Below are 18,837 nucleotides of genomic sequence, written 5' to 3' on the forward strand. Positions count from 1 at the left end.
AATTTAGCACTGTAAAAGGTAAAATAACCTCTGACTTTGACCGTCCCAGTGACAAAATGCACTTTAATCTCAGAATAATCAAAACTGAAGCATTAACTGAACCCTCATCTTATATTTAAATAGGTATTAATAGCACCTTCTAAGAGAGGCACTGTTTTAAATAGGCACAGAACAAAAAAAAGGTATGTTAGAAGTACTGCTGGAATTCACAAATATATCCCATGCCATGTAAATTACTGCTTATTATAAAAATACCAATACCCTTAGATGCCAATCAGTTAAACAAGTCACTAAAAACATTTCTTAAGTTTAGAACACCGCTCGATTCCAAGATAAACCATGCTTTCTATTTATAAAATAAATTAGAGATGAATGTGAACCTAAAGCTGAGGAGAAAAGCATGGATGGTATATATATATTTAATACTATATACACATAATTGCTATATACTTAAGATATTGTATTCTTAGGAGTATTTCTACAAAAACAAGTATTACCTTTCCTGAATAAGTCAAAAATCTGAACACCAACACTTTGTCCTTTTTCTTTTAAAAAGAACAGACACCATTTATGCAGCTTGAGATTTAAAACTAAATTAAATAAGTTGATAATATAGTCTAAACTGTCCCTGTATTTTTCACTATGGATCTATTTGGCAACATGGAGGTATATCTTTTAAACTGTTACAGGTCCTACGTGTGAAAGAGAAGACTTTAAAGGATTTCTTAATTGAAAGTGCTCACTCTAACCTGATGCTGAAAGAATCAATGATAACATTTTCTTCAAGACAAAAGTATATATTCAAGGAATAGCTCAAAAATGCTCAATTTTTCACATTTCAAAACTTTATAGGTAGAATGGCTCTGCACATTAACTTCACTAAGAGTACATAAACATAGGAAAATAGTCCCCAAAAGATGCATTTATGAGACTATATTTTTCAACATAAAGTGCTAAGATATGAGTAGGGAGAACTGGGAATGTCTTGGGCTGTAAGTCTTGAGACCTCCACACCATGGTTGGTCCTGGAGTTCAGCATTCTGATTTTCTCTTAGGTTCAGGATGATCGTCCAAGGTGGCTGGATGCTCATTTAGCCCCTCTGGTGTCTCACCTGTGACAGCTAAAAAGATGATTTTCAGCCACTTCTGCTTCAGTTCCTCACTGTCTGCAGCAAAGCTGTGCACAGACTTGGACTGGGTCAGTTTGAAACTGTGTGGCAGGTCTGCACTCCGTGGCATGTCGTCCACAACATAGCCCAGGAGCGGAATGGTGGCCTGGGCTCTGACGTCCTAAGGAAAAACCATTGGACATAAGAGCATGAGCTGTATTAGTTTTGCTGCATGTGGCCCTTCCTCCTAATAAACCTCTGTTCCTCCTCCTGCCTCATACAGGTGAGCTCTCCGTGGGCAGAGAGGAATTGCAGTGCTTAGCCCAGGGCCTGTACATGAGGCCCCTGATAATGTCGACTGAATGAATGAGAGCCGACACCCAAGTCAGGCTCACCGACACTACACCTTCTTTCTGCGAGGCAGCCCATTCGACTCTCCATTCAGTGAAAAAAGAAAGAAAATAGCCATCTTATTGCCTTAAACCAGCAAGCATTTATGATGATTTCACTACTAAAGCCTGACTTATTTATTCATCAATTGATTTATGGACAGGGAAAAAGTTTTAGGAAAAACAATGAAACAGAATAAAATGTATATCTTGGCATTTTTAGTCTATTTCTAAAATAAAATAACTTTACTAGCCCTTAATGTAAACATATATTTTAAGGGCGAATTCATACTTGGTTTAAGTGTTATACATTCCATTTTTTTTTTTAAGCACAACACAATCCATATTTCCTGGTGCTGTTCTTACTAGAAGCTAAACCTGTATTTCTGTTATTCCCATAGATTTATCTCTGATCCATACACACACGGTTCCCAAAAAACTGTTACTGAATGGTAATCAAGATTGATTTAAATTCCCTCTTCCTCGAATATCCATTAAGGCAAAAACAAACAAAATTAAAAAGTCTTTTCTTAATATTTTCTATCATTAAAAGGTTTGTTCTCCCCTCTTGCTTCAACCTCCTTTCTCCTCATGCTCATTCCTAATTCAACTCACCTTTTTTCAAACCCACTGAATAAAAAAGGTTAGAGAATGAGAAGGGGACAGATGACCCACAGGTTGCAGAAAATACTAGCTACAAAATGTATTGATCATCTTAAACGACAAACTTGAATTTAATTTCAATTTTAAAGAAACACAGTGAAACTGCCTGAGTTCTCTCGTTCTAGAGGGGAGCAGTGGAAGGATGTTGAGTTTACTGACTACCCCCCTCCTCCGCCCCTGAGGGCAGTGGTCCCTTCAGACACATGTGCTGTAGATACCTGAGGGGCACCGTACATGTACAGCACAAGAGGGTCTTGCTTGGGGATGACACACCAAGCTTTCTGCCAAGGTTTTGACTTCTCCATATACTGAAGAAAGCTGCACACCACACTGTTTCCAGAGACTTCTGCCGATTCAATCTAGAAAAATACAATGGAGAGAAAGCAAGAGAGAATGAACACACAATGAACCAGAGAGAGAAGTAACTAGACTGAAGGGAAATATTCACAAAGTACAATGTGTTTAGATAAAATGTCTCTTTGGAGTGTCCAAAAAAGATTCATTTGCAAATTGCTGTTTAAACACCATCACTAACATGGAAAAATATTTAAGTCAATTTTAACTCTATTTACATTCAAAATCTAGTAATATAAAGAGTTAAACATCTGGCTGGGCGCGGTGGCTCGCGCCTGTAGTCCTAGCTCTCTGGGAGGCCGAGGCGGGCGGATTGTTTGAGCTCAGGAGTTCGAGACCAGCCTGAGCAACAGCGAGACCCCGTCTCTACTGAAATTAGAAAGAAATTAATCGGACAACTAAAAACATATAGAAAAAATTAGCCGGGCATGGTGGCGCATGCCTGGAGTCCCAGCTACTTGGGAGGCTGAGGCAGGAGGATCGCTTGAGCCCAGGAGTTTGAGGTTGCTGTGAGCTAGGATGACGCCACGGCACTCTAGCCCGGAAAAAAAAAAAAAAAAAAAAGAGTTAAACATCTACTGACTGCTACTATGTAGGCACTTTTCTTAGCGATATATGTATTATTTCATTTAATCCTTACACCAACATGGATAAGTTTGTACTTTCAGTATCTCTGAGGCTCAGAGTTCAAGTAGCTTTCTCAAGATCATACTTTTAAGAATTGACATGCTGGGATTTGAACTTTAACAGTCTGGATCCAGAGCCTGAACTTTTTTTTTTTTTTTTTTGAGACAGAGTCTCACTTTGTCAACCTGGGTAGAGTGCCGTGGCGTCAGCCTAGCTCACAACAACTCAAACTCCTGGGCTCAAGGGATCCTCCTGCCTCAGCCTTCCAGAGTACTAGGATTATAGGTGTGAGCCACCACACCCGGCCTAGAGCCTCAACTTTCAACCACGATGCCATACCTACTTCAACTGTGCAAGACTGTAACAGCAAAAAGGAAACACCAGCCAGCAATCTTTATCCTAGTACCTGAGATAATAAAACTTTTCTTGCAATAAATTTTCTATAGAGTTGTTTATAGCTTTCGGCTTTGTCTCTTAATACATAAATCATTGGCTAAAAAGGGAACAAAACCATTACAGTAAATGATGGCTTTTACTATTTACATTATGGAAAGTAATTGGTTTGCAGTAACTTCTATTTTCTGTCTCTGAAACCCTTAGGGTAGTACTCAGCATTGCCCAGGCTGGCTTGCAAACTGTTAGGTAAGGAAAAAAAAATTTTTCTAGTGTGGCAGTCAATGTGTTAAATACTCAGAGAAATAACAAAATATTACTTGTATTCCTCATGGCTAAGAGAATTCTATGTTCCTGTATAAAAGTCTAAAATATCTAACATTTAATATTTCATACCTCTAAAATTCCTTTCCTTTTCTTTTCTTCACTGTCTGTGAATCCACTTATTATTTGGTAACAGTCTTTACAAACTTTGCTTAATTTACCACCATCATATTCAAGTTGAGCTTTGTAGTCAGAACACTTCCAACAAACCACCTTAAATTTAAAAAGAAAAATGAAGAGTGAACAATCATAAAGGGTAAGACTTAAGCAGTAATTAGTTATAGGTACTGATTAATGAGAGAAAGTTAAATGTAAAAGGCAGATTTTTATCAGACTGAGAAAATCCCCGTAAACATTAGGAATATGTATCAAGGTGTTGTAATGCTGTTTGTGATGGGTCCTGCTCACTCATCCCTCTCTCTTCCTGGCCTTCAAAAGTAGAAGATCCTCAAAGGCTTGGTCCAGACCTTTACTCTTTATACTTCTGGGTATTTCATCAATATCCTCGCAAACTGAACTCACATTCTTCCTGCCCTCAGCTCCGTCCTTACCCGACCCCACACGCTCCTCCCCACTGCCGGAAATGGCACAGTCATCTAACCGGTCCCCGAAAGTCAGATACACCTGAGTCATTCCCAGCACCGCTTTCTATCTCACCCTAAAGATTCACCGTATTACAAAATCTTGCTGATTTTACCTCCTAAATATATCTTCAATCTATTTTTCTGTCTTCCTTATAATCACCTAAGTCCAACTATCAATGTCCTAGTTTGGCCTACTTTCCTAGCCTCATGACCAGTCCTTATAATAGTCTTACTGGCTCCCACATCCCCATTCTTACGTCCCCCTCCCCAAGCTATTTTCCAAACAGCAACTAGACGCCCTTTTAAAAATGCTAATCTGATATGTTCCCTCCTCTGTTTAAAATCATTCAGTCTTCCTTTGCTCTTGGGTAAAGAACCAATTCTTAATTGTGGCCTACCAAGTCCTGCATAATTTGCCCTTCTTACCCTCTGGATCTGTGTCTTCAGTGACACTGGTTTCTTACATCACCAAAAGGCCATGCTCCCTTCCACTCTCATTTCTGCTTCAGTGAGTTAACTTTTGCTCATTCTTCCGACGTTGACTCAAATTTCACTTCCTCAAGGAAGACTCCTCTAATACTTCCAGAATAGAGAACATCTCCTGTCACTATGCCACTAAAGTTCCTTGTACTTACATTCATAGCACTAATTACAGTTGTTTTATTTTCTTAAGAGACAGGGTCTTGCTCTGTCACGCAGACTAGAGTGCAGTGGTGTGATCATGGCTCACTGCAGCCTCAAAGTCCTGGGCTCAAATCATCCTCTCAACTCTGGCTGGGACCACAGGCTCGCACCACCACGCCTGGCTAATTTTTAAATTTTTTTGTAGAGACAGGGTCTCACTATGTTGCTCAGGCTGATCTCGAACTCCTGGCCTCCAGCCATCCTCTTGCCTCAGCCTCCCAAATGCTGGGATAATAGGCCTAAGCCACCACATGTGATCTCATGACAGTTTTTAACTATATACTTGTGTGATTATTTGATTGTTTGTCTCCCTTACTAGGCTGTAAACTTCAGGAGAGACTGTCCTTGAATATTCTGCTCACCAGGTACACAATAAACACTGACACAATGAAAATGTGTATAATTTCTTAGTGAATGATGTAATTTTTTTTTTGAGACAGGGTTTTTACCCTGTTGCCCAGATTGGAGTGCCATGGCACAATCACAGCTCACTGCAATCTCTAACTCCCGGGGTCAAGTGATCCTCCTGCCTCAGCCTCCCGACTAAGTAGGACTACAGGCACATGTCACCACACCCAGCTATTAATAATTTTTAAATTTTTTATAGAGGCAAGGTGTTGCTATGCTGTCTCAAACTCCTGGCCTCCAACGATCTTCCTGCCTCGGCCTCCCAAAGTGCTAGGATTACAGGCCTTGTTAGAGAAAATGAGGCCACCACACCCAGCCTGCCTCCCTTCTTATAATTAGCTCTTTCTCACCTTTTAGGTATTAGGTTAAATATCAACCTCCCAGATAGGTCTTTTTTATTTTCTATCTAAAATTGGTTCCAAATCTTTCTCCATTACCAACACTTTCCATTTTAACTTCTTGATTGCTTTTATTCTATCTATAGTAATATGAAATTCTTATTTGTCTATTTTCTCCATTACAATGTAAGCTCTGTGAAGCTAGGGATCATTTTGTTTATCATTTTTTCTATAGGGCCCAACATGGTGCTTGGCACAGAATTGGCACCAAAATAAGTTCATTAAGTTTTTTGTTAAAGGATTTTTTTTTTGTCTTTTTCCAAGTTGATGCTTTTCCCTATTATACAGTTACTAGCAGCAACCTTAATGATCAAGCAATCTCGCTTACATGTCCACATGCTCGACAATGATGCCGTCTCCGTGTCAGTGCATTGAAAGATTCTTTGCATTTCATACACATTGTCACTTCATTATCTCGGATCCATCTTGGGGCTCTTTTCCCTAGCTCAGCAGTCTAAAAAGGAAAGACTGATTCATTTTAACAGAAAAAAACAACTTCTCTTTTATTGTTATTTTTTTAAAAGCACTTTAACAACTTTGTTCAAAGCACATTTTGAAACTCAAGGAAAAGAAATGAAAGGTTCATAGAAGTTTAAGCAGTAGGAAAAGGCACTCAACTATTGTAGTCATTTAAGAAGGAATGAGATTCTGGCTAAACAGCCAGTTCTGACATTGTAAAGAAAAAAGGCTGGATAACAAAATGATGACACAGAAATTCTGCAACTGCAAAGAGATAAAAGGGTTTAAAGTTAAGAATTTAATTCAACTTACAGAAACCTCTGAGTGAATGTCATTATCTTTTGCAATTGCATTTCTGAAGGTTTCATGCCTTTGATGAAAAGCATCAATGGTCTCTTGAAGGGCCTAAAAGTTAAATTCAAAGCACATACTAAGTTTCACCTGCAAATTATTGAATATACTTTACCAAACAAATATCTATGATAGGAATCACCTTAAAAAATAAAGAATTTGTTCTAATGACTGTATATCAAACCAACACATCAATATGTACACATTTGTGTATACATAGAAAGGTTACCAAAAGAGTTAAAATAGAAATCAGGCTTACCTTGATCCATTCTTCTTTGTCTTGCTCAGAACTAAAACAAAACAAAATTAAAGTGAATACAGAGAACATTAATGAATTACACCTGGTGAGTAAAACTATGGTTTATTGTTGTTCCAACTTTTCAGAAAATTCAGGGATGTCCTGGAAGAAATTACAATCAAAATTAAACAGAATTTCTGAGAAATGAACAAATTCTTAAACAGAGGTTCAAACTATCCACTGACTCTTGTACAGATAAATTCTGACAGGGAGAGTCACGTTTAGCTTCTATTAATATAATGCCCCGACACAAGTTTAATAACCACCATCTGGTTCTACATATCAGGCGACTCTGTATATCTAGCATTATACTGGATATGTAACAGCTAATCTTCCAATTTTCTAAAACACATGAAGGCTATTAAAAGCAACTAGCTACAGCCCATCTTAGAAAAGATTATAATTATCCTTGAGAATCTAAAATATCTCTGTAAAGCCTTAGAGAGCTATTTAACATTTCCTTTGATAAACAATTTTATTTTCCTATTCCTAGGAGGCCTCAAGCAATACCATACCTAACCTATTATAGATAAAGCAAAGCATATAAAAATTTTAAATGCTGCCAAAAGGGGTTTCACAGATTAATGGACCCCAGTGATTAGTAATTCTTATGGAAAAAATTTCCTTGACTGTAATCAAGTTCTCTTTTTTCTGTTAAGGCAATTTTTATTTCCTTATGTAGCCAGCTTCTGTCATATACCATATTTGAAAAATCCCTGTTAGTAGACTATGCACTGGGTAAGATCTCCAAATTGAAGGATTTTGACAAGTATCAAGGAGTGGGCTCTGTTTGTTTGCATGTGTTTGGTAGGCTGGGGCTAAGTTTGAGTTCTGGCCTGAATGTCACCTGCCTCATTCCCATCGGTATGAAATATGCATGAGACTGGTCAGAGGTTTGTTCCTATGACAAAAATCACCTTTCCAGCAAATTGATTTCTGGGCACCATTGTGTGCCAGGAATGTTGTTGGAATCTATGTCTGTCAAGTGGAAGCTTCTACTTATTGTCCACCTGGGGCTTCAATCTTGCCCTTCAAAAAAATTTCTCTACATTGCTTTGCAGTGCCTTGCCCTTCTGGCTCTGTTGCCCTGGGATCGTGGTTATCTGCTAGCTGCTTTTTTTTTTTTGAGACAGAGTCTCACACTGTTGCCCAGGCTAGAGTGCCGTGGCGTCAGCCGAGCTCACAGCAACCTCATACTCTTGGGCTCAAGCGATCCTCCTGCCTCAGCCTCCCAAGTAGCTGGGACTCCAGGCATGTGCCACCATGCCCGGCTACTTTTTCTATTTTTAGTAGAGACGGGGTCTCGCTCTTGCTCAGGCTGGTCTTGAACTCCTGAGCTCAAACGATCCGCCCACCTCGGCCTCCCAGAGTGCTAGGATTACAGGCATGAGCCACCATGCCAGGTCCTTGCTAGCTGCTTTTACCCTTTCAGATGCAAAGAAACCTGACAAGTCTTTAATGCTTTTTGTTTTACTTTTTTAGTTATGGTAGAGTTTTTTGTTGTTTTTTTTTTTTTTTTACTTTATTACTAGATTTTAATTTCTACTTAGAAATAGAAAACCATAACAGTATTCTGCATATAAAACAGAATGCCTTTTATCCTTTTCAGTGTGGAAGAAGCAGCACAAATGTAAGAGGTCAGTCTTGAGGCTGACACATGCCTTAGCAAGAAAAATGGAACCCTTTTTTCCTAGTTGGCTTCAGAAACAAACACTCTTTAATCATCTCCAAACACACACCCAATTTTTGGTTCCACATAATCCCTCTGACACTGTGACTTTCTTGGAACTCCAATGTTTGTCTCCATTCTTGAGAGAACCATTATAGACCAGATGGAAAGTAATCACTTAATTCAGATCTTCAATATCACCATATAGTCATAAATGTAACTAGAGCAATGAGATTAGGGGAGTAAGAAATTTAAGGAAGAATGCCATGTTTCCAATACTAATTGGAATGTATCCCAATACTGTGTATTAGAATGTTATGAAGTGATGACTGCCCGTACTTAAGAAAATTCCTCACTAGTCAGCCCCATCCTACAAAGAAAACAGCCTAACCCACTAATAGAGGATTTAAGTCTCTGTTTAAGCAAACCAAGAAATCTTAGAAATATCTCCCCTGCTGTTGCACACATCTCTTGAGCTTGCAGATTTGGAAGTATGCTGAAATTTCAGCAGCACTTCATTCCTGCAATGAAGATTCCTATGATGCTCACAACGATGGGTGAGCATTCCCTGTTGTCAGCGTCAATAACTTAGTGAATCAACCATGCAGTGAGGACTCATGCCAGGAGCCTTCACAAAATCATACATTCTTTCTCTGGGTTTGAGGGGCTGGGGCCCAAAGCCCACCATGATAAGGCAGGAAAACCATTACGTTCAAAGCCAAATCTATTACCTTTATAATTCAAGCTTGAAATGCTATCTGCTAATCTTCAAAGCAGTCCCCTGGCTGCACCTTAAGTTATGGGAGGTTCAGTATATATTCTCTGTAGGAAGTCAAAGACCTGGCCGTTTCTTTAAACTTTCCCAGCCTGCCATACCTTCTGACAAATGTAAACTTAACAGTTTCCAAACTCCGTGGGCACAGATTCCTGTTAAAATGCTTTATTCTCTTTTGAAAGTCTGAAGTTTAAGCTCTCGGGCATTTACTAAGTACAAATGTCCAGGATGAATTCACTTGAGTAGCCAGAACCACATGCTATTGGTACAAAGGAACAGAAGGACACCCTACCTCTCCATGGATTCTAGGATAGCAACACTGACTAGAGCAGAAATTGGTACTTAACTCTCTGATCTATGACCTTGTGGAGTATCTAAATTTTGACCATGCTAGGCTTTCCTTTGCATGATAAATGCACAACTGTCTTCTAAAGTAGATATTTCAAAACCTGACAGCATCCTGTCTTCCAGAGGTTCACGCATGAGGGAGCTGTGATCTACTGCAGTGGTTCTCATGTGTCTCCCTCCCCACCCCAAAACATAGTTATGGTTAAGGGAAGTTGTTAGCCAGCCCTTTCTTGCCCACTCAGTAAAACATGTAACAACAGCCATACTTTCCAGAAGTCCTGGCTGCCAGAGGCCACTTGAAACCCAAATGGCTCCCTTCATGTATCCTCCACCTGTGGCCAGAGAAGCATGACCTTTGCCAACCTGCCTCCTATGAAGATTTCTCTCAAATGCACATAGGTCCAAGAATGCACAGCCTCTGAAGGACTCATAATTTAACATGGAAGAATAAGCATTAATAAATATTTGTGCACCAAAAGGAGAGATGGAAGGAATGATTAGAAGAGAACTTTTTCCTGCAAGTCTCAAGATTGTGGCTTGATTGCAACAACTTCATCTTCTCAGGACCCTGTATTTCTGAAGAGTCAATCAATTTATTGAATGTTTACTGTGTGTGCACAAACTGTTGTCTCAGGCACTGTGGAGGAATCAAGAGAGAGGAAGACATGATGCCTGCCTTTCAAGAGCTCACAGTTCTCCATTTATATCCAACCAGATCCCCAGAGATCTGTAGCATTCATTTGGAGAAAAACCCTCAGAACCATTCAGTCCTATGATTCATTCTGATGTTTTTGGAAAGCTGTGTGATAAGAATGGCTCTCTTACCTGGCCTGGAGTTCCAATGTTCTCTCCTTCCCAGATACCTGGAAAGTATGTGGATATTCTTCATTGTGAGTCTCTACAATTTTCATCCCATCGATGCCAACCCTGGTTCGAACTGTAAATTTAGAGCCCACCAAGCTGAATCTGGGCACACAGTACAGCAACATGTTGTTGAACTGCAAGGAGGCAGAACACACAACAATAAACAGGAAAATAACAAAGTGATCAATTTTAAAAGTAGTCCTGGACAAAAATCCTGAGAAATTTCTAGGGAATATGGTACTTCCTGCATGAGCAAAATTATTTACTACTACATTGAGATTTTATGCTTATATCAATAATCATATTCTTAAATTTTTAAAAATATATTTCCCTTTCATGGTTCATAAATTTTGTATTATTGCTTTAAGGAAATTAGATCAATAAATTCAGTAACAATTAAGGATCTTCTGTATATTAGAAACTTAAGTTCTTAACTTAAGTTAAAGGCCTTATACACCAGAATTTCTAGTTGTTATGTCTTAGAGGGCAAGTCTCAAATAGTTATTAGAAGAAAATATTTATATTTAGCAGTTATTTTTTACCAGAGTGTTTAATGTTAAGTTTTTTAAAATAGCCAATTTATTAGTTTAATTTTATTAGAATGTGGGGTTTGGACACTAAACTCCATTAAAAAGTAAGTCACATGGCCAAGATCCCTGTTTTATACTGGATCACACAATGCTGTACAACTGTATAATGAATCCTTGAATTTTGCTTAAGAATTTACCACATATGAATTTACTGAAAAGCCATCGGTTTTATCAAGGTCTTTAAAGATAGAGCCTTATTCTTTATAACATCTATGTTAAAAATAACATTATTTTGAAACTGAATCAAATTATGTACAGTGCCTCATTTCCAGTCAATAATAGCCCTTGCTAAACAGGACCATGAAAAATGTTAGACGGCTGACGTCATACGATCTCACTTTCAGTGACTTTGTGAAAGCATTTCATTCACTTTTGAGTATGTTAAAACATGCAAAGAAATGAAACTCTAAATATTTGGGTTAATTTGTGGGCAGATTCCTTAGAGAAGGCCCATTCTTATTTTCGTACTTCATATTTATTATGTCTTAGGTTGTTTCTAGGGTTACATATATTTTTCTAAGACAAGAGCAATTAAAGAGTAAAAAAAAATTATCTTTTAAAATTTACTATCCTAACAGCACGTGCTCTAAATTCAATATCATTTTTATTTTGCTTGCTTCAGCAAAGTTTCTCAATTTGTTAATTTTTCAAATTTTCTCTAAGATTTTACTTTAAGTGGGATTTCAGCTGAGTACGATATGGTAGTGTAACTCTGAGGCCAGACAGAGCATTCAGGCCTCCGCTCTACTGCTTATCAGCTGTGTAAATACTCATGCCTCGGGATCATTACCTGTAAAGTCACGAGTTGCTGAGAATATATGAGGAAGCAAATGTGAAGTGTTTAGAATAATGCTTCGCACATACTAAGTGCTCAAATTCAACACGTCTTCTCAGTTTATTCTCTTTTGGGATTTAAGTCTAGACTATTCCTGCTAGGCCCTCTGTTTGGCTTCACACTGCCATGACGACAAGAAATATCGATGGGTGCATAAAACATTCCAACATGTTTATGGGACACAGCCTGTTGCATTCATTCTGAGAGTAAATGCTTCACCAGTTGTTTCTCATATATCATTTTGTAACTTCCTGTAACCAGTGTCATACGTTTCAGTTCCACACTGGAGAATGTAGAAATAAAAGCCTACATACATTTTAGATATATCCAGTATCACAATTCACATTTACATTGCTATTAATAGAAAAGGACCTATGCCTTTATCATTAACTGTCCACTGGATTTAAGTGCAGCAATCACAGCCTCATTGTAGCACACAGATTCCAGAGATTCGGAAAAACTCTGAAAGCTTTTCATCACCATCCATATCATAGTTTGACCAAGGCACCAGCTTGCTTGCTAACTCTTCGTGTTAACATTTCTTTCCCTCTTTATCTAGGTCTTCTCAGGAAGAGATGGGGTCAAGGCTGTGCATGTTACAGGAGCTGCAAAGCTACCTCCACAAGGATAGAGCTCACACGTTCAAGCCATCAACAATAACCGAATTATTTCTGCAAACTGACTGACAAATGTACTGTTACGGCATTACATTTCTGAGTTATCTGATACTTGTGCTCCAGTTGGCTTTATCAAGTTCAGCAAAGTCATATTATTTTCTAGAGACACAAGTCTGCGAATATGAAGGTTCTTAGCATTTGCTTTTGGTAGTTATGCTCATATAAGATGACAGATTATCTTACAAATATGTATGTTTCTGTCTGCCCTTCCTGCTTTCAGGACTACATTCCCTGTATTATATTCTAAGTAGAACTTCATGTTCTAAATTGTCAATAACTGTATATTAATTTTACACAATTTTGATCACAATCTAATGGTAGTCAACAAATATCTTTTTCTTCTTTGTACAGGTGAAAGTGAGAACTTTTGCAGGATTTAAAAAATTGCTTACAAAGGAGACACCATATATGTGAAGAAATCAGGTAGCTAGTCTTGTTCCCTCTGTGAGTCTTGGTCCTATAGCAAAAGCCACCATCACCTTTCACAAAGAGAATTAGTTCTCTCTGGGTTTCCCCTAGTACTGAAAGAAGTTATAGCAACTATAGCATGGAGTACATCGACTTTCCCTTTCAGTGCAGAAGATTCCCTTTCTTTCCACACCCACAGCTCAGAAGTAGTGATCAATAAAGCAATCTCAGACTGGCGAGGCAATTTGTAGAAGTCCTTGGTTGTGACAAAACCTAGAAGCAAGTCTCAACCTTATTGAAAATGTAGGGAGAGTCCCTTTTCTTGATCTCCAGTGTTCTTTAAGTATTTATTTCAAGTCTCTTAAAATATACTTATTTGACTGAAATAATGCAATTTCATGTTCTCAGCAGTGACAACTTCATTAATATTTATTTTAAAAGATAGTAATATATTGTTGCAGAAAATTTCCAGTGCCTGGTCTGTGTTTAAAGTTTAAATAAGGGAAAAAAATCTGAATCTATCAAGCTACAAGGAAATAAGGAACAAAACAACTCCAACAAGTTAAGAATAAAAACTCAGGTCATTCTATGGGATAATTTGGTGATTTTAAAAAAAAGTTCAGATGTTAGATATGGTTAGTCAGTTAATAGAATACCTTAGAAAACAGCATGGTTTGAATGTGTCCCGGAAAAAGCATGTGTTGGGAACTTAATCCTTAATGTAAGTGTTAGAAGGTGTACCCTAATGGGAGGTGTTTAGGTGAGAGGCTTTACTAATCCATGAATGGATTAATGGCTATTATGAAAGTGCTTCAGGCTGTGAATTCAATTTCTTGGTCTCTCGCCAAGTGATGCTTTCTGCCATGGGATGATACAGCAAGAAGGCCCTCACCAGATTCCAGCCCCTCAGTCTTGGACTTTCCAGCATCCAGAATTGTAAGAAATAAATCCCTGTTCTTTATAAATTACTCAGTCTCAGGTATTCCATTATAGGAGCACAAAACGGACTAAGATGGTACCCGAATTGATTTTAAAAAGGGAGAAAGTGCAGTGTGGAGGCAAGCCAATACACAAACACAGGAGGATCACTGATTCTAAATATAATTTGCCTTTTGACACAAACGTACTATCCCAAGAGTAGGAAATAGAAAGGTAGCTCTCATTTTCCTTCTAGAGAGAAAAGAAAAGAAAAATGGTACTTCTGAAGTTTCTACATATAAGAGAACAAGATGCTCCATGGGAATAAAAGTGTGCTGGCAAGAGAAGAGAATCTGTGACAGGTACAATACTGGAGAGGGTGGATTAAAAGAATGAACGCTACACTGGGTCTTCAAAAGATGAATGTGACTTTCCTACAACGCCTGCCACATGACCCCATTCTCCTGGCAGGCAAGGGCTCGATATGTTTGATAGCTTAAAGTAAGTGGAAAAGATGGGTCTTTTCCTCAAAGTTACCAGCTGTCATGTTCTTCCCCCAAGCGTTCTTCACCATCTGCCCTCCCAAGAGCTGCTTAATTTGGCTCGCATCAAGACATAAAATTATTTCCAAAATAATTCCCAAACGTGACAATTAAACCAAGGCAGTTGGTTAGACACAGAGCTAAAAGTTTAACTACAGAGACTGTAACGCTAATGAGGAAGAGAGGAAAGGAGAATCAGCCATGCACCTAAAAGGTAAAGACAGAGGGAAGACACTGACTCCCAGGGATTTTGCCCAGAATAGTGTATTAAGCACAGCTTTTTATTCTGTATTTTTGATGCTTTGACACCTTAAGGCCTTGCTGACACTGAAGAGACTGCCCCTTCCAAGAGTACCTAATTCTTAGGGATAGTAAACTACTCACCTTTCATGTGGAAACCAACCAATCCAGAGCCCACACCCTCAACCACCGCTTTTATCCAGCTCTTACTCTCTAGGGCCACTATTTCCCTGCTCTAATCACCCCCGGGCCAGGACAACAACCCCTATGCCCCAGAGCCCAGAGAAATATTTAAACGGCCAGTCCTAAGCCTGTCACTCTGTCTCTCCCATTCCTTCCTGTGGAAACCATGATGAAGGCTCTTGCCCACATTTTCTGCATGTTCCCCTGTTGCCCTCCCGCCTCTTGGGATCTGTCTTTTCAATGGCAATTGTCTCCTGAACTGTTGGCCTTGCCATACCTGAGCAATAAAACCTATATTTTACAATAGATCTCTGGAAAGAACTCAGAACCCTGATACCTTGTTTTCTGTTTGGCTCACTGTACAAGCTGTGAATGATAAAATATTTGTTTAGCTCAAATAATTCCAAACATGTTATGACATATTAAGAAATCTTGTACCCACTTCCTCCTCCCCAACAGCCCTAGGCAGCCACTAATGACATCCTATCTTTGTACATTTACCTATTCTGGACATTTTATGTAAATGGAATCATACAGCATGTAGCCTTTTGTGACTGGCTTCATTCACTTGGCACAATGTTTTCAAGCTTCACCCATGTACATGCATCAGTATTTTCTTTTTATTGATACGTAATATTCCATTGTATGGATATACCATATCTTGTTTACCGATTCATCAGCTGATGGACATTTAGGTGGTTTCTACTTTTTGACTATTACAAATAATGCTGCTGTGGACAATGATGTCCAGGTTTTTGTGTGGACATGTTTCAATTTTCTTGAGTTATACAAACTTGGAGTAGAACTGCTGGGTCATATGGTAACCAAATGTTCTTTTAAAAAAAAGATTGAGAGATACTGAATACCCCTCTGCATGACAATTAGTTTCTATAAATTTTCCTTTCATGGGAGGCTGGAAATAGACAACAAAAACCTAAGCTCCGAATGACAACTCCTGCGATGGCTGGTGAGATGACTGCCTTGTGGCAGAAAAAGACGGGAATAACATTCTGAGCTAGTCGCTAGGCAGCCTCTTTACCAACGTGTCTTTGTTCCTTGCCTTTAGTAACAATCATGACAACGGCTAACATTTATTGAACTATTATTCAATGTTAGCTTACTCTTTGTCAATGCTAGCTATTATTATGATTCTTATCATCTTATTATAGAAAGGAATTGAAATTCATTAGGTAACAAAGCATAAAGCTCGTGTGGACAGATAATAAAAAAAAACTAATGGCCTGGATGTTCCAGGGAGAGCTCTTACATTTGAGATAAATCCCAGACTAATTGTCATTTCCAGGAAGTGAAGGAAGGGACCAAGGACTGACTGCAGTGAAAAAGAACTATGTAGCTAACTCATGTACTTTTCCCATAGATATTTTAGACACAGGTCTCACAACCTTGTCTATGTATTTTTTTTAACCTAGAAAGATAAAAAATAGTGATGTAAAGAGGATTAAGAGGAGAATTGTCAGGAAATGCACATTCCCTTATACGGAATCCTGGCAGTGTTGATTAAACCAAGTTAGATTTCATTGCTTTGGTAAGCAAGTATCCTACCTTTCCAATATGTATGTGATAATTTTTATGAATTTTTCTTATGTTACTTGCTGACACTATACTACTCACTAAGAAAAGGTAGCGTTCTTGTGCTGATGTGTTCCGAGCAGCTAGTTTGAGGATCTGTCCTTCTTTTATTAGTTCATTTGAAGGGTTTACAATATCTTCTTCTTCTCCCAACATTTCATAAATCTCTAAGAGTTTCTTTAGGTTCTCCTAGGAAATTAAAACAAAACACAGTAAGATCAAATATAAGAAGGTTTCAATTTGGTGGCTTTAATAATATTATGACCTTAATTAAAATCTATACAATTCAGAAGGTTTTAAGAGTAAGCATATATTTTCGTATAAAATGCATCAGTTATCAGCAAGTTGAAACCTCTCAGAGAAGAGGGGAAAGGATTATTCTAGATAACACTAAACGTTTTATGAACATTCTTTTTTGTTTACCTATTTGAATTTACTTTGGTCCAAACCAACAGATAGTATTGGGCTTTATTTTTGACAACTGTCTAAGAAGGTTCCTGTCTCCTCTGAAAACCACTTACCATTTTTCTTATTGCACTATTAGAATGGCTTGCTGCTGTAGATATAATTTCAAGGGATTCTAAATGGGAAAAAAAGAAAAGTAAATAAATATACCTTGTCCTTCCTGTGCTACTATATAGCTCAATAACATTAAAGTAAGAAACTTGAGACCAAAGACACTACACAAAGTAACCGCAATTAGCATTTACAAACCGGATACTTTCAAAAGTTCATTTGTAAGCAGATTACTTGGAACTTAAAGGGTATTTCCTTATAAAAAGTCACAGGCTTATCTAGTCCATAATGTACCTTCAAAATTAACAAGCATTTACAGTGTACACTAATTTGATCCAAGGTACTTTGCCAGACACTTCCATAAAAATATCAATTCTTACACATCCCTAAATGGCATATCAGCTCCACTTGGCAGATGAAAGAAAAGGAGAAGTAATTTGATTTGGCTCAGGTCACACACCTGTGATACTGTGGGGCCAGATTTAAACTCAGGTCTTCTGATTCAAAGGTCTAAAACAAGTTAGCAGCAATAAGTATTTTACTAGTCTTATGAGCAAATTAACCACTCAACCAACATTCTTTAGGAAAATGCACTTGGTTCTAGCCCAGGTCAAGGAATCTTCTGAAGCCAGTGTTGGAGGGTTTTGTTGCTGGGGCAGGTGGTGGTGAGACATGGCAATGGGAACCCTTTGCTATGGACATCACAGGAGCGCCAGGAGCTGCTGGTGAAGAGCTACGGAAGCCGAGGCCTTCTGCTGGACCAACCCCAGGGAGTACCTCTCAGTCCTAAACAGGTCTTGTTTTCTTCCTTTATTTTTTGTCTTCTGCATACTGGCCTGCTTAATTCTGTTACCACAACAACCTCATCACTTTTGCACTACACTTTCTGTCTTCTTTGCACTGCCAAACAGAATGCACTTTTGTTGCTTTCCCCTCTACTTTTAGGGCACTAAAAGCCCTTCTGTGATTTCCTTAGAATTTTAGCATAAGTAGCAATGGGAAATCAAAACGAGTAATAAAATGCCCTACAATGTCACCAACTTTCTCATTTTTGACACAGGCATCTTGAGGGAAGACCAAGTCTTTAGGTATAGAAAACACTGAATTTTAATTTACATTTTAGAGAATTATTCTGATTTGAACAATTCTGTGCACTTGATACAGGATCCAGGATATACAAAGACAAAATAAGATGGGCTGGGGCCATGCTCAAGGGATGAGTCGGAGGAAGAGCAGTGGTGTTTCCCACCTCCACAGCCACCAGCACTCAGGCCAGCTGGGTGGAAAAGTGGGTTGAGGCCGAGTTCCTAGGAAGTGGTAGGCTAGGGAAAGATGGCAAGTCAGGTTCGTTCTCAGCTGTAGAAGGAGAAAGGAAGAAGAGAAGTTTCTGTGGTCACTGAGTCACTGGATGGTGGAAAAAACATATCAGACACCTTGTGTTCAAGCAAAGACTCAGGTTCCAAGACCAAAGATTATGTTTGGTGTTCCTCAACTCTGACCAAGATTCACTTGTAATAGAAGGCAAGAAATTATAAGGGAAAGTAGCAATGTTTTAAGACTATATGCCAGTATTGTTACTACTTGTTGAATATCAAGCACATTTCTTTTTTAAAAAATTTGTTTGTAGAAATAGGGGTCTCA

At 38.5% G+C, this 18,837-nt stretch overlaps 1 protein-coding gene across 1 annotated transcript in view; it reads right to left on the bottom strand.

The window, feature by feature from the left end:
* Positions 1–835: 835 nt before the first annotated feature.
* FGD4 (FYVE, RhoGEF and PH domain containing 4) overlaps positions 836–18,837 on the bottom strand; it is a 79,362-nt gene continuing 61,360 nt past the window's right edge. Inside the window, exons 8-16 of the mRNA XM_012641051.1 lie at positions 17,202–17,260; positions 16,723–16,869; positions 10,659–10,831; positions 7,003–7,033; positions 6,705–6,797; positions 6,262–6,387; positions 3,932–4,072; positions 2,380–2,520; positions 836–1,290 (exon numbers count right to left, since the gene is read on the bottom strand). Coding sequence (XP_012496505.1) covers positions 1,033–1,290; positions 2,380–2,520; positions 3,932–4,072; positions 6,262–6,387; positions 6,705–6,797; positions 7,003–7,033; positions 10,659–10,831; positions 16,723–16,869; positions 17,202–17,260 — 1,169 coding nt within the window. The 3' untranslated portion in view covers positions 836–1,032. The remainder of the gene's footprint in view (positions 1,291–2,379; positions 2,521–3,931; positions 4,073–6,261; positions 6,388–6,704; positions 6,798–7,002; positions 7,034–10,658; positions 10,832–16,722; positions 16,870–17,201; positions 17,261–18,837) is intronic.

Source organism: Propithecus coquereli, unplaced genomic scaffold (genome assembly GCF_000956105.1).
Source record: "Propithecus coquereli isolate 6110/MARCELLA unplaced genomic scaffold, Pcoq_1.0 Scaffold16, whole genome shotgun sequence".
Classification (NCBI taxonomy): Eukaryota; Metazoa; Chordata; class Mammalia; order Primates; family Indriidae; genus Propithecus; species Propithecus coquereli.